The sequence below is a fragment of the Podarcis liolepis genome, assembly GCF_965112155.1.
Source record: "Podarcis liolepis genome assembly, chromosome: 12".
Classification (NCBI taxonomy): domain Eukaryota; kingdom Metazoa; phylum Chordata; class Lepidosauria; order Squamata; family Lacertidae; genus Podarcis; species Podarcis liolepis.
The window spans coordinates 54274703-54289292 of NC_139563.1; the positions used below are offsets into that span (position 1 = coordinate 54274703).

At 41.2% G+C, this 14590-nt stretch overlaps 2 protein-coding genes across 4 annotated transcripts in view; one reads left to right on the forward strand and one right to left on the reverse strand.

Moving 5' to 3' along the window:
* Nucleotides 1-12187, forward strand: part of ANLN (anillin, actin binding protein) — a 37556-nt gene extending 25369 nt beyond the window's left edge. For 2 of the 3 annotated variants that reach the window (XM_083468773.1, XM_083468772.1), the window contains exons 19-24: nt 99-120; nt 530-642; nt 6228-6314; nt 8261-8368; nt 8731-8903; nt 9746-12187. In XM_083468773.1, coding sequence (XP_083324899.1) covers nt 99-120; nt 530-642; nt 6228-6314; nt 8261-8368; nt 8731-8903; nt 9746-9869 — 627 coding nt within the window. In that variant the 3' untranslated portion in view covers nt 9870-12187. Of the gene's footprint in view, nt 1-98; nt 121-529; nt 643-2126; nt 2181-6227; nt 6315-8260; nt 8369-8730; nt 8904-9745 lie in introns of all 3 variants that reach the window. The other variant, XM_083468771.1, reaches the window with a different exon arrangement.
* A 1366-nt stretch (nt 12188-13553) lies between these two features.
* The window catches only part of AOAH (acyloxyacyl hydrolase), a 92519-nt gene continuing 91482 nt past the window's right edge, over nt 13554-14590 (reverse strand). The window contains exons 22-23 of the mRNA XM_083468820.1: nt 13708-14044; nt 13554-13644 (exon numbers count right to left, since the gene is read on the reverse strand). Of these exons, the coding sequence (XP_083324946.1) occupies nt 13916-14044 (129 nt within the window). The 3' untranslated portion in view covers nt 13554-13644; nt 13708-13915. The remainder of the gene's footprint in view (nt 13645-13707; nt 14045-14590) is intronic.

Here is a 14590-nt window from a genome sequence, read left to right on the forward strand (position 1 = left end):
ACTTTCAGCCTTTCAGATGCAACCCCCCCATCAAGTGCACTGTCTAAAATGTTCTTTTAACAACCTGTTTCCATGTGTTTCTTTCTCTTTTTTGACAGAAGAGCAACCTTCTTACGCCAGGTAAAATTCATTGTTTTTATTGCTTTATTGTCCCATTTGCCGTGAATTGTTTTATGTATACTACTAAAAGCAAACAATTAAGCAGTGTATATAAATGTACTAAATAAGTAAAAATAAGCAAAATATATTTATAATAAGTAAATAAAAGTTTTGTCTGTAGATGGCGCTTTTGTATGTTGCCACAGATGCCATCTTAAAGGCTGCTGCTCCTGTTTGAGAGGAGGGGAAATATCTTTTCTAAGAGGGTGCTGACCATCTACAGCTTTTATTGCTTACAAATATTTGGCAACATTTTTAAAAAATACGGGATTCCTTCTTAGTTGAGAGAGAGCTTTTTAATTGGTTAGATTTTTTCTTTTCTTTACAGGTATGTTTAAATTTAAGGTATACTTATTTTTTTTCTTTACAGTTATGGCAAGTCCAGGTGGACCCAATGCTGTGCGCACAAGTAACTTTCTTCTTGTTGGTTCACACACAATTTCCCTATCTTCAGTTGGGAGTACCAGATTCTTGCTGGACAAGGTAATCAACATTGATTGGTTTTTTCAATATATTTTAGTATGTAGGTTTAGCTTAGTGCTTCCCTGTATTGCCGCCCGACTTTCTTGCCCTTGTAGGCAACTGAGTGTAAATCTCTATGCTTGTATACTCAACACGTACATGATTACTTTATTGCTTAAATGGCTGTGCTGTAAAGTAAGTAATAGTCTTTGCTGGGACCTCAAATGTCTCCAAAATAGTTGTCCATTTAGGAGACAGTATCCTGAGGATGGGAGGGGTGGAATTCTTTATCACTGATTCCTAATTGTATTTAAAACAGAGGGTTCTGGAAAAGGCAAGTCAATGCTTATATAGTTGCCATTCCTCTGCCTGAGGAGATTAAAATGTTAATAGCTTAAGAATGTTGATCTACTGCTGCTTTTCTTAAAATTGGGGGGGGGGGTGTCTTGAAGCCTAACACAGGGATTACTGGGCTTTCTAAAGATTAACTGTAGGTCTTAGAAATTAAAGATTTCTTGGCCATTCCTGAGCAGTTTGTTTTTGTAATAATGGAGGTGCTTAGTAGTTGGAAATGCAAATGTACAACCTAAACACACTAGCTGTCCTGATGGTTCTCATTCACACTACAGTGGTACCTTGGTTTACAAACTTAATCCGTTCCGGAAGTCCGTTCTAAAACCGAAACCGTTCTTAAACGGAGGTGCGTTTTCCCTAATGATGCCTCCCGCCACTGGTGCCCTTCCACCGTTCTTAGACCAAGGTAAAGTTCGCAAACCGGGACAGTACTTCCGGTTTTGCGGAGTTCGTAAACCGAATAATTTGTAAACAGAGCTGTTCTTAAACCGAGATACTACTGTACTAGGAGCTTGAACTGGGAAACTAAATTTCACATTTGATATACCGTATTTTTCACCCCATAGGGCGCACCGGCCCATAGGGTGCACCCAGTTTTTTTGGGGGGGGGGAATAAAAAAATATTTCCCCCCCCCCAGGCGCGGGGCTGGGGCGGGGGAAGCCCAAGCTTCCCCAGAACAGGCAGCTCTCTGCAACCCTTGGGAGACCGGCGCGACTTCATGCCGGGCTCCCAAGGGTTGCGGAGAGCTGCCTGAAGCCTGGAGAGTGAGAGGGGGCTGTGCGCACCTACCCCTCTCGCTCTCCAGGCTTCAGCGAAAGCCTGCATTCGCCCCATAGGACGCACACACATTTCCCCTTCATTTTTGGAGGGGGAAAGTATACTATGAAGCAGGAACTTCACTTGTAAGCATGTGTGTGTTTCAGCTCTTCCTTGGCTGTCTAGTACATCAAACCATTTCTGCAACTTGCTTTATTTCTTTCAGTAGGAAACTGACCAGCAGTTTAGGTTGGGTATGTCACTCTGAAGTTCAGCTTAAAAGCGGAAACAGAATCTTGCAAGGCACATAATTGGTGTTATGCTGCTGTTTTTATCTTTTCCATTTTGTTTTGCTTTTAGTTGCATTCAGCGTTGCTCATTTCCTTTTTCCTAGATAAATTATGGAATTAAAGAAAAAGAGCTGTTGGGTTCTTTGTTCCAGGATAAGGTTGCTATGTTTTCTTCCAAAACAGTTCCCAGTGCATGCTGCTTATGTCATCACTAAACTTTGCTCATTGCTGTACTGACACGCTGCTTTAAGGACCACATTAAGATTCTCAGAACTGGAGATTTGGTGAATGAAAGTTAACTTTTAGGAAGAATGTCAGGTGGGGTTTTGTGTGTCAAGCAGATCTCTGGGAGCCTGACTTCTGAACACACTATCCTGTGTGTATAAATTTCCTTGGCTATGAAAAACTTGTTTTGTTGAGAGACGTTCTCATTGTATGTATCCCTTCTGGCTTGAACTCTGGTTTGGCTTTCCCTCTACCTTAATCAGAAGTTAAAAATGGGACACTGTAAAATTTGTGAAATTTAGCTTACTCGTCTTGTTAACCCACCTTTCTGAAATTTGGGCAATACAATACTACTATTTCTAGTTTCTACTAAGGTAAGAGTAAATTGCAGTATTAGCAGGTTCTGTTCATTTTACTTTAAAGAGCTGGTGTTAGAAGTATGGCTGGTAACTTGGGAGGCATTAAAAATATATCTAAGTTGTCAAAACGAGAATGGCCTAGATAGCAGGTGCAGAACCTCCCAATAAATTACTCTTGTATCACTTTGGCACAAGCTTTTTTGGCTTTTGCTACAAATGATGGCTTCAGTCCATTATTACCTTCAGTGCACTTGTGCAGGTACTGCTTGTTCATTGTCCTTGTACCAAGGGGATCTTATATATATATGCACTCTAACTCATCATGGAAAAGGAAGGAAAACCTGCGTGACAGATAGCATGCTCAGCTGTAGCATTATATTCCAGTTAATTTTTTAATGATAACTGTTGAAATTCTGTGTAGTTCTTATTTTACCAAGATTTATTGGCTGAATTCTGCACTTCGTTTTGGGGAAAATGTAAGTGTAAAAAGAAAAAAAGAAATCTACTCATGTTAAATTACTGAAGCTGAAATAAAAGGAAAATATTGATATGCAAGCCTGTAAGGATTTGGCCCACCCTTAATACAGTGGTACTCTGGATGCGAACGGGATCCGTTCTGGAGCCCCGTTTGCATCCTGAAGTGAACACAACCCGCGTCCGCATAGCGCACAGCTTCCGCACATGTGCGTGACATCATTTTGATCGTCTGCGCATGCGCGAGTGGCGAAACCTGGAAGCAATGTGCTCCGTTGCTTCCAGGTCGCCGCGGAACGCAACCTGAAAACGCTCAGCCTGAAGCTACTTCAACTCGAGGTATGACTGTACTAGAAGAACTTTCTTTGTTGGTGTTGGTGACATCACAATTAAAAAGAGAAACATTTAAGTAGGTGTGCAAACCATATTGCATTTTAGTTGCATATAGAACAGTTTGTCACTTACTTGCTTTCTGAAGCGATTAGCCTCTTGACCACTCTGCGACAATCATTTACCTTTGCTTATATCTACATTTCCTGTTACTACTGTAGAATAATTTAGACTGAGGTTACCTACCAGTACCTACCAAAGTCTGCCAGCTTTTGTTATAAGCAGAAATGAAATTGACATCCGATGCAAATTCCACTGGATATAAGCCCCCAGTGACTTGTTTGATATATAGACTGTGTAAAACATGCCTGGCATGTTATTACAGACTGAAAAAGAGATTCTTCAGTGCTTCATTTAAAATGAAAGAAAAGATGGGGGAAACGGCGTAAATTATTCTCTGCGCGCGAATGCAGATTATTCTAAATGTGTGCTTAAAAGCAAACCCATTGGCGTCTTGAATGGCCTGTGCAATAGATTTGGGACTGAAGTAAATTCAGTACTGTACAGTGGTGCCTCACAAGACGAAAAGAATCCGTTCTGTGATTCTCTTCGTCTAGCGGTTTTTTCGTCTTGCGAAGCAAGCCCATTGAAGGATTAGCGGATTAGCGCTATTAGCGGCTTTTAGCGGCTTATCTGCTGATCGGATCAGCTGATAAGCGGCTTAGCGGCTTAGAAAAGGGGGGGGAGGGAAAAAAACACAGCAGGAACTCGCAAGACATTGTCGTCTTGCGAAGCAAGCCCATAGGAGATTCGTTTTGCGAAGCACCTCCAAAACGGAAAACTCTTTCGTCTAGCGAGTTTTCCGTCTTGCGAGCCATTCGTCTTGCGGGGCACCACTGTATTTCTAAAATGTATATAGGAATGCCATATCTGCATCTGGAATTGTAGTGTCCCAAGTACACAGCTCTTGGATCAATTTAAAACCTGGAACTTGCCTTGCTTTATCTTTGCTTATACCATACAGTATTTACAGAAGAGTTAAAGCATACTATTAAATTCACTTCTGAAAATGTGCTGATTTATCAGAGCTGAATTCGGAGTGTCATGTTGCTTCATAAAAGCAACGAATGGGTGTGCTGTATTGCTTTGCTATTCATTTGGTTTTTGAATATGTACAAAGTATCTACTGAAATTGGCTGTAGTGACATGACCAAACTTTGGAAAGCCTGTTTGGGTCCTTGAAGTGTGCTGTCAGTATTCCTGGGAGAAGTGGACTTCCTGCTTTGTGCTGTGTTTTAAGTCTTGCTGGAGGTGATGGCCTCTGCTTTTGGATGTTACTTGGCTGTACTGGCTATCCAATAATAAGAATACACAATACCACAACTAACATGAGTGAGGTTTTCTTTAAAAAATCAAAAACAAACCCACAGTATATGAGTGGGTTTTGTGTTTGAAAAAAACTAGGCTGTAAGCCTTCAAGCTCGCTGGTTGAAGGTCTTTTGCATCTGTGATAGATCATGTAGCTATGTTACTTAGAGGCTGGGGAAGAATCCTATATCTGGTGCTACTAGTGTACCTCTGATGAAGCAATGGGCTTCCTGACGTAAGGACCTGGTCTTTTGGTGAATACAGTGGTACCTCGGGTTACAGACGCTTCAGGTTACAGACTCCGCTAACCCAGCAATAGTGCTTCAGGATGAGAACAGAAATCGTGTTCCGGCAGCAGCGGGAGGCCCCATTAGCTAAAGTGGTGCTTCAGGTTAAGAACAGTTTCAGGTTAAGAACGGACCTCCGGAACGAATTAAGTACTTAACCCAAGGTACCACTGTATTGGATTAAGGTAAAGGTAAAGGTACCCCTGCCCGTACGGGCCAGTCGTGTCCGACTCTAGGGTTGTGCGCCCATCTCACTTAAGAGGCCGGAGGCCAGCGCTGTCCGGAGACACTTCCGGGTCACGTGGCCAGCGTGACGAAGCTGCTCTGGCAAGCCAGCACCAGCGCAGCACACGGAAACGCCGTTTACCTTCCCGCTATAAAGCGGTCCCTATTTATCTACTTGCACTTAAGGGTGCTTTCAAACTGCTAGGTGGGCAGGAGCTGGGACCGAACGACGGGAGCTCACCCCGCCGCGGGGATTCGAACCACCGACCATGCGATCGGCAAGTCCTAGGCGCTGAGGTTTTACCCACAGCGCCACCCGCACCCCACTGTATTGGATTATTTCTTCTCAATTTTCTTCCCCTCCCCAATGCCTCATAGGTGGGATCCCTTAATCCTAACCAGAGTGCATATTGTAGCACACATTGGATAATCCCAGGAGCATAATTGGCTGCAATGGTACTAAGTCAGTCATGCATGTATATATGGTACAATTGCCTCTGCTGAGGACTAGGGTGAAAATCATGTGTGTAAAATATTCTGCTTTTAAAAAAGCCAAAAACAGTATTGCTAAACTTGGTAGAATAGATCTTCTTACTGAACCATGTGTAGTTTAACAACCATGTCAAGCCTTGTCCTCGCAATGTTTTCCCATCTTACCCCCTGACTTTCTCCAGCTTGGTGGCAATTCTAGGGAGCCTTGCTTCTGGTTTTCTTCAGCCTCTGACCATTACTGGTAAATGGCCAGAGACAACTTCCTCTTCTCAAAAGCTTCTGGAATCTAAGCATTCAAACTTTCAGCTGACATATGTGTGAAGAAGGTTGTGCTATATCTGAGATTAATGATGCTCACAAGTGACTGTGTTTTTTGTCTTCATGTAGATATGGCTTGTTAAAGAGAAATACAATTCTGAGAATCTTCCATCTATTTATTTTTCAGGTTCCTTTTTTGTCTCCCCTGGAAGGTCATATTTATCTGAAAATTAAATGTCAAATAGACTCTTGTGTGGAAGAGAGAGGTTTTTTGGTAAGTTATCAGTGAATGCAAGTATAGATCTATATCACATGCACACACTGTTGGTGGCAAGATGAAAAAAAATAGGTATATAAAATGAGAATTCCTGCATGCCAGGGTTAAGGTTTTGGGCAAGTACTCTTTGGTGAGAGAACCGCAGCAGAGATTGTTGTTGTTTAGTCATTTAGTCATGTCCGACTCTTCGTGACCCCCTGGACCAGAGCACGCCAGGCACTCCTGTCTTCCACTGCCTCCCGCAGTTTGGTCAGACTCATGTTTGTAGCTTTGAGAACACTGTCCAACCATCTCGTCCTCTGTTGTCCCCTTCTTCTTGTGCCCTCCATCTTTCCCAGCATCAGGGTCTTTACCAGGGAGTCTTCTCTTCTCATGAGGTGGCCAAAGTATTGGAGCCTCAGCTTCACGATCTGTCCTTCCAGTGAGCACCCAGCAGAGATAGAAAATCATAAAATATGCAGCAAAGAAAGGGGGAGGGGGAAGGCTGTTGGACTTTTAAAATATATACCCTTGTGAATTCCAAAACTTCCCTCTTCACCCAGCATAGAAAAAGACCATGTTTGGTTTACTTACAATCTCTTTAAAGATCAGGTTCATGAGCTTTTCCCCCATACATCAGTCAGAAAAGCTGCACAGGCAGTAAAACATGACTTACTTGCAAAGTGGTGAACGTTTCTAAACTATTGGTATAGGAACTCGAGAGACTTGTGAGAACTATTCACATGCTGAATCCATCAGGTAAACTGAAGGGGAATAAAAGCTTGATTACCTAGTCTATCCCAAGGTGCGCTAAACATGGCAGGATAACTTACAGTATGTAGACTTAAGCATGCTGGTTAGATGAGGCTCAATATCCCACACACACACACACACACACACACACGTCAAGCTGATCCTTATCTGGAGTGAAATTCTAGAATTGTCCTTAGAAGTTTATCCTGATATACAGGGTTAATCAAAGCTTATGTACATGGCAAACCATTCTGTAAGCCTTGTGTGACTCTTTAGGTTCTGGCTAACACAGCAGGGCTAGACTTATTTCAAAAGTCCTTTAAAAGCAGTTATTAATGTGATCATGGCTGTTAATCCAAAATTATTAGTTTAGTTGACCTGTTACTGCTGGATCCAGCAGATGGCACCATGTGCTATATAAAACCACTGACAGTCCCAAGATAGGAATATCTGTGTATGTTAGAATTGTGCTGCATTGATTATATCTTAAGAAAGGCACTATCTGAAGGATGCAGTAAAGTCTTTAGACATGCCACAGGAAAATAACATAAATTTTAGAAGTGTGTATTGTGATTTTATAGTACCTTTTATCAGTTTATGGGACGCGGGTGGCGCTGTGGGTTAAACCACAGAGCCTAGGACTTGCTGATCAGAAGGTTGGCGGTTCGAATCCCCGCGACGGGGTGAGCTCCCGTTGCTCGGTCCCTGCTCCTGCCAATCTAGCAGTTCGAAAGCACATCAAAGTGCAAGTCGATAAAAAGGTACCACTCCAGCGGGAAGGTAAACGGTGTTTCCGTGCACTGCTCTGGTTCGCCAGAAGCGGCTTAGTCATGCTAGCCACATGACCTGGAAGCTGTACGCCAGCTCCCTCGACCAATAAAGCTAGATGAGTGCCGCAGTCCCAGAGTCGGCCACAACTGGACCTAATGGTCAGGGGTCCCTTTACCTTTTTATCAGTTTATTTAAAAAAGCAGGATGGAAACTCCAGATATTCACAGGCGTGGAGTGCTGGCTGCTTCAAGGCCCATTTATGAGACTTGGGAGAGTTGGAGTGGGCATACTTGCTGAGATGTATATGGATGGGCAGAGAAAAGTGGCAACAGGAGCTGCAGTGTTTTCAGTTGCTAAAAATTCAAGGAAACCTGTTGGACTTAACTTGTGAAGAAATGTGTCGGAATAGCCTTGGTGTTCAGCAATCTTTCTCTCTCCAGACTATGTTCGAAGATGTTAGTGGCTTTGGGGCCTGGCATCGGCGCTGGTGCGCTCTTTCTGGAAACTGCATCTCCTACTGGACTTACCCAGATGACGAAAAACGAAAGGTAATTATTGTGCTAAAAAGTACTTAAGCTAGAGGCTGTCTAGATTTTGTTGTAGCCTGAATTTCTGCAACATTGAGATCTTTTTGTCAGGCTTTACTTCAGCTGCTGTAATTCAGGGTGCACCCATGTGTTGCTGTAGCAGCATTGCTTTGTGGCTAGACCTACTACTCTATAACATTTGTTAAAAAGACTAAGTGGTGTGAATGACATCACATCTTCCTGTGCAGCTTTCGGAGGCAGCTATGGGCACCCTGTCAGGAATTAAATCCTCCACATTGGGGCGGAGACTGAAATGCTATATTTAAATTCCTTATTTCTCTGTGTTGTGAACACTTGGGGTTTTTTTTCCCTTTTCCTTTCAGCATCCAATGGGTTCAATAAACCTGGCGAACTGCACTAATCGTCAGATCGAACCAGCTAACAGAGAGTTCTGTGCTCGGCCGAACACTTTTGAGCTCATTACGGTTAGGCCTCAGAGAGAGGATGACAAGGAAACACTAGTCAGTCAATGCAAAGACACACTCTGTGTTACCAAGTAAGTTACGTTGCTTGATTTTAATCTTTTCTGGGTGGGTAGTAATGTTAGTCTGTTGGTGCAAAGCCAAGTCTTGAAACACCTTAAATATTAAACCACTTTATTTTAGTGCAACCATATCCCATAACGTGGGTGTCTTGGTCTTGCAGAAGATGTTGGGCCCCTGCTATTATGCTTTGTGCAGCACTGATTGTGGCAAGCTAACGATCAACAATGCCTTAGGGCAGCCTTCCCAAACCCAGTGCCCTCCTGCCATCCTTGACCATTGGGCCATGCTTTCTAGGGCCGATGGGCATTGGAAGGCACCAGCTTAGGGGAGGCTGGCCTAAGTTTACTATTTTCCTAAGATCAGGGCGTATTACTTCTTCATTTCCAATTAAATTTGGATTCCTTTACTTGGACAACAGGTATAATATCTGCATTCTTCATCCTGTCATGAGGCTGATTTGGGAATTCTGCTATTACAGTGGTACCTTGGGTTACATATGCTTCAGGTTACATACGTTTCAGGTTACAGACTCCGCTAACCCAGAAATATTACCTCTGCTTAAGAACTTTGCTTCAGGATGAGAACAGAAACCGTGCAGCGGCAGCAGGAGGCCCCATTAGCTAAAGTGGGGCTTCAGGTTAAGAACAGTTTCAGGTTAAGGACAGACCTCAGGAACGAATTAAGTTCTTAACCCGAGGTACCACTGTACTATTGGTTTGGATCTTATTGCAGGGTTATAAGGTACTTCTAGAGAATAATGTATATAGTAATGAAACCGTCCCACTTTATCCTTGTATGAGAAAGGCCTATAGGTCAATATTAATGCTTACTATTTCATTTCATTTTTTTAAAGGAACTGGTTATCGGCTGATACTAAAGAAGAGCGTAATCTGTGGATGCAAAAACTCAACCAAGTTCTTATTGACCTTCGCATGTGGCAGCCTGATGCTTGCTATGTGCCTATTGGGAAACCTTGAGCTGCAGGGAAGATTTCTCATGGGAGCTTGCTTCAAGCCGCATGCTGTGCTCTTAATGTAGACTTTTTTTATGAGGTCCCTTGGGATTATTCATTACACTTCATGCTTTAAAATCTGGAAGGAGAGGTGGTGTTATATTAGGCTCCTTGCTGCACTCAGAGTTCTAACTCTTCTAGGATTGGAGTATGGTAGTAGCTGTGTTTTTAAGCTCTATTTGGCTGTGCTAAATACTTTTTATATATAATATTTCTTGAAATATGTAGTGCAGTACACAATTAAAGTACCAGTTTATTTTAATTGATCAGAGCTCAGTTTATTTCAAGAACTGAAAAAAATCAGCACAGGAGGGAAAAAAACTTAGAGCTTTATCAGTGTGCATGTTTCTCCTAAGAAGGGGATGTCTCAAAAGTTGTTTAGCTTTAGTGGGAAGCTGAAGCAGGAACTTCAATGATTTATTTATAAAGGTGTTTTTCACCTAATTAGGAAGTTAAAGAGTAAAACACCCCATTGTGTTTAGTGTTCCGAATACTTGGCACTTGCAAAAAGTGCCTGTCTCAAGAACACCATAGAATAGTCATAGAACCCAATAGAAATAATGAGGTTAAAAAGAAAAAAATGGTGTATGGTTTACAGCTACGATCAATTATGAAGTACATTGCACATTTTCTTAGAAAACATGTATGTAGTTTTCTGGAAGCTGCTTTAAAAAACAAACCTTTATTTACTCTTATATATCTAGCCATTTTCATGCATTTCCTAGTTTGAATGAATTAAAAACTTTCACTGATCTGAGCACTAGGAGGGTAAGATGAATTTCATTTAGCTGCTGCAGAGTTGCAATATGCAAAGTAATATTTCTGAGAAACCAACTTCAGCTGCTGAGCACAATGTTAAGGCTGCTCACTTAAACAGCAAATGCGCAGGGATCACAAATGCTTTCCACTGGGTGTCACAATGCTATATTACTGCTGCATGCATTTTTAGATAGCAGCAATGGGGTACTTCCTCTAAATTGCTATGGCTTCAAGTTGAACACTAACATTTCCCCCTCCCTACAGCATATTTTGTATTATCACTTTAAATACCTACTTTTTCTGATGTTTTTGAACTCTCCCCCATAAAAAACCCTTAAATGTATCAAAAGGGAGTGCCTGCCAATAAGGTTGTCTTACAATGCTGAAAAAATGTGGGTTTGGTTCCAGAGCACAGAACTGAAAATCTAGACTAATAAGCCTTTCCCAAAATGATGCCCAATATGATTCTATTCTGGCTGCAGTGTTACACTCAGATGGGTTTTGTGAATGCACTTCATAGGAACCCAGTGCTGATTTATGCTGGTGAAACTTTTAGAACAAGTTAGTAAGCAATTTGTTATGTAAGGAAGAACAGTTATAGATTTGTAAGAGTACACGAAAAAGTAGAGTAAGTAGAATGTGTTGCAAATAAACTGTGTGAAAGAAGAAACGGAAGTAAATAGCTACAAGAGTAAAATAAAAAATATATCAGCAAGGAAGTGGTGTTTGCTAACTGAGATCTGCTTAGTTTACAGTATCAGATGAGATTGTGTATGTTCAGCACAGCATGGTCATAGGTATATGTGACACATTTGCAGCAAGCCTCACCTCACTAAATATACTGAGCAGACCTTGGGAAGAAGAGGGGGCCAAATATTCTGGAGATGACAGCTGGGTCCTCCCCAATAATGTTGCAGCCTTGGAAAAGCAGCAAGACTCTAGTCGAGAACATTATTGGAAAACAGGATGATGAAGTGGCAAATCACTTCCTGGTCAATTCAGAAGAAAGCAAATTAATTCAGCAAACAATTTCAGCTATAATGAATAGCACTGCATTCATTTTTAAAAAACAAAAACCAGCCAGCTGCATGTGAGGCAAATAGCATTTGATTAAGACCTTTAACACGACAATAATGGAACTCGCATCCTACTGATTTAACTTTATATATGTATACAAGCTCAGACAGATGCTGATGAGTCTTAGAAGCAATTCAAAGGGGAAAGTGACAACATGTTTGAATTAATTCCAATTTGAATATGCATAAAATCCTGAGTATGATGGATTTACTTTTTAAAAATTGACTGTTATTTCAGTAAGGAATTGATTAGGAAATTTATCCACAAGTCTTTCATAAATAATCCCTATTCCAAAACTTCATGAAATAGCACTAAACTGTAAAACCTTTGCAGGCATGTGCTGTGCCATATAATATACGTGATAATCTTTATCCCCATGAATTTTAAGGATATTTTGTTAGTTATGCATTTATACTTTATTTCTAAAATAAAGCTAACAGCTCATGATTCCTTCTGCCTGTTATTCAATGTATTTCTACTTACATACTTTACTTAATCTGTTGTACTAATCTTATGAACAAAGTTTAAGGTCTCATGGATTCACACAGAAAGGAAAGGAAGAAATTAAGTTTCCTAGTTGGATGGACATAACCCAGCATATTGGGAGTTTTTAATCAGCCCTGAATAAAAGAAACACGTAATAGACTTTTCTCCAGCCCTGTGCCCCATGGCTTATCCAGTTATTTCCCCGTCTCACCCAAGACAGCTTTTTGTTCCTAGTAACTCCTTTGGGCACTTTATATAAGATTAGATTTTTCTTGCTTGTAAATTAAAAAGATAAGGCTAAAGCAGGCGTCCTTATCTGCTACTTTTCTAAATGAAATTCAGGGGATACTCTTCATTCACTAAAAAATGCATAGCTGAATTATATATTAACTAGATCAAATTATACATTTACCTCCAACCCCAAATGTCTATAAAACATGAAGTAAAGCCATTCCATTTTGTTAAAAGCTTTCCAAATCTATATAAATAATGGTTGAAACCAGCCTTTTCCAATTTACATAATCTTTAGCATTTACCATTCTCCAAATATTACACACTGTTCTTTTAAGAAATCCTTATTTAACCATATTTGCACCACATGATCAAAGCTTAAACCTAATATGATTACAAAAAACATAGTTGCAGTTCAGTAATGATACAGGAACATAAAATATGAGTAAAGATAGCTCTTTGCCTGGTTCTGGAAGTATTAATATTGTTGCTTCATTCTGTGACTGGGATTTTACCTTCAGTTAATGTACAATTAATTAAGGATGAAGTTGAAGATCAGGAGAATACAGCTGGAGAATACAGACCAGAAATTGGATATGAAAGTTAATAGTATACTTGAGGATCTCTTAAATGAAAATTAGGGGAATATGGAAATCACATATATTCACTGTGAATATGGAAAGACTGTAAATTAAACAGTAAGCAAAGGAAGGAGTTTATACAAAGAAGCAGTTCAGCAAGCAAATAAAGATAAAACTAAAAGTACCCAAAGCAATTACAAATTCAGAGGTATTCTCAAATGGAGAAAAAAAAAGCCAGCAAATTATCTTAAAATATTATGTGAACTTTGACAATGGTTCAGCAGTAGTATTTAAAAAAAACAAAACAGTTGACATCAAAGGAAATTTAGCCAAAGAAACTCAGTGAGCACAGCTTTACATTGCGGGTCCTTTAAGAAGCAGTTCCATGTGATATGAGCTCGTAGAAAATAAAAGAAGGGCAAATATTCATTTTAGTGACCCATCCAGATGCTTTATTCAAATGAAGAAGAAAAAATCAATAGCAGAATTTTTGAATATAAAATACACTATAAATAGAGAATTCCAATTAGATTTAATGTGTATCAGAAACAAATTGACCTGAAGAGGCTTGGTAGATTGATGGGACAAACGGGTGAAAAACCTTGCCTAAAAGCATAGAATCATAGAATCATAGAGTTGGAAGAGACCACAAGGGCCATCGAGTCCAACCCCCTGCCAAGCAGTCTCCTATGAGATTCCACATCTATACATAAGTAAAATTTTACCAATGATGCATTCGGCTGCCAGATAGATGATAAAGAACTATTTGCATCCATCAACCTTTTATGTTCCAATACCCCAGAGGTTAGCTTGCTTTGTAGGGAAAGGTGTTCTTTATTCTGAATGGTGAAACGCCAATGTATTTAGCATGCTGAAATCAGTGGCCGCCTTGATCTTTGAACACTGCTACAATCTCATCATTGGAAGGATTTTCTTTTCCAAGAACATGAGGCCATTCACGAAGTATCTTCTTCCAGATGATTCTTGCTCCAAGGGCAGAAGCAACCTGGAAGCAGTCAAAACAAAGGGGCAAGTTAGTACATCACTTTTGTCCCTTGCAAGGAAGAGCTTCATGTGCTATATTTGGGCACATTTACCGTATTTTTCGCTCTATAGTGCACACTTTTCCCCCTCCAAAAATGAAGGGGAAACGTGTGCGCATCCTATGGAGCGAATGCAGGCTCCTTGGCTTCAGCGATAGCAACGCAAAGCCTCCAAAGCGCGGAGGGAGTGCTCCCTCCGCGCTCCGGAGGCTTCACATTGCTTTCGCTGAAGCCTGGAGAGAGAGAGGCGTTGGTGCGCACCGACCCCTCTCGCTCTCCAGGCTTCAGGGATAGCCCCCTGAAGCCTTCGGAGCACAGTGCGAGTTCCCGCTGCATTCTGGAGGTTTCAGGTTCCTTTTGCTGAAGCCAGCAGAATCTTGCTCTCCTGGCTTCAGCAAAAGGAACCCAAAGCCTGAGGAGCACAGCGGGAACTTGCGCTGCACTCGGAAGGCATCAGGGATAGCTGTGCGCAGCCCCACCGGCAGGGAGAGGCTGCACGCGGCTATGGC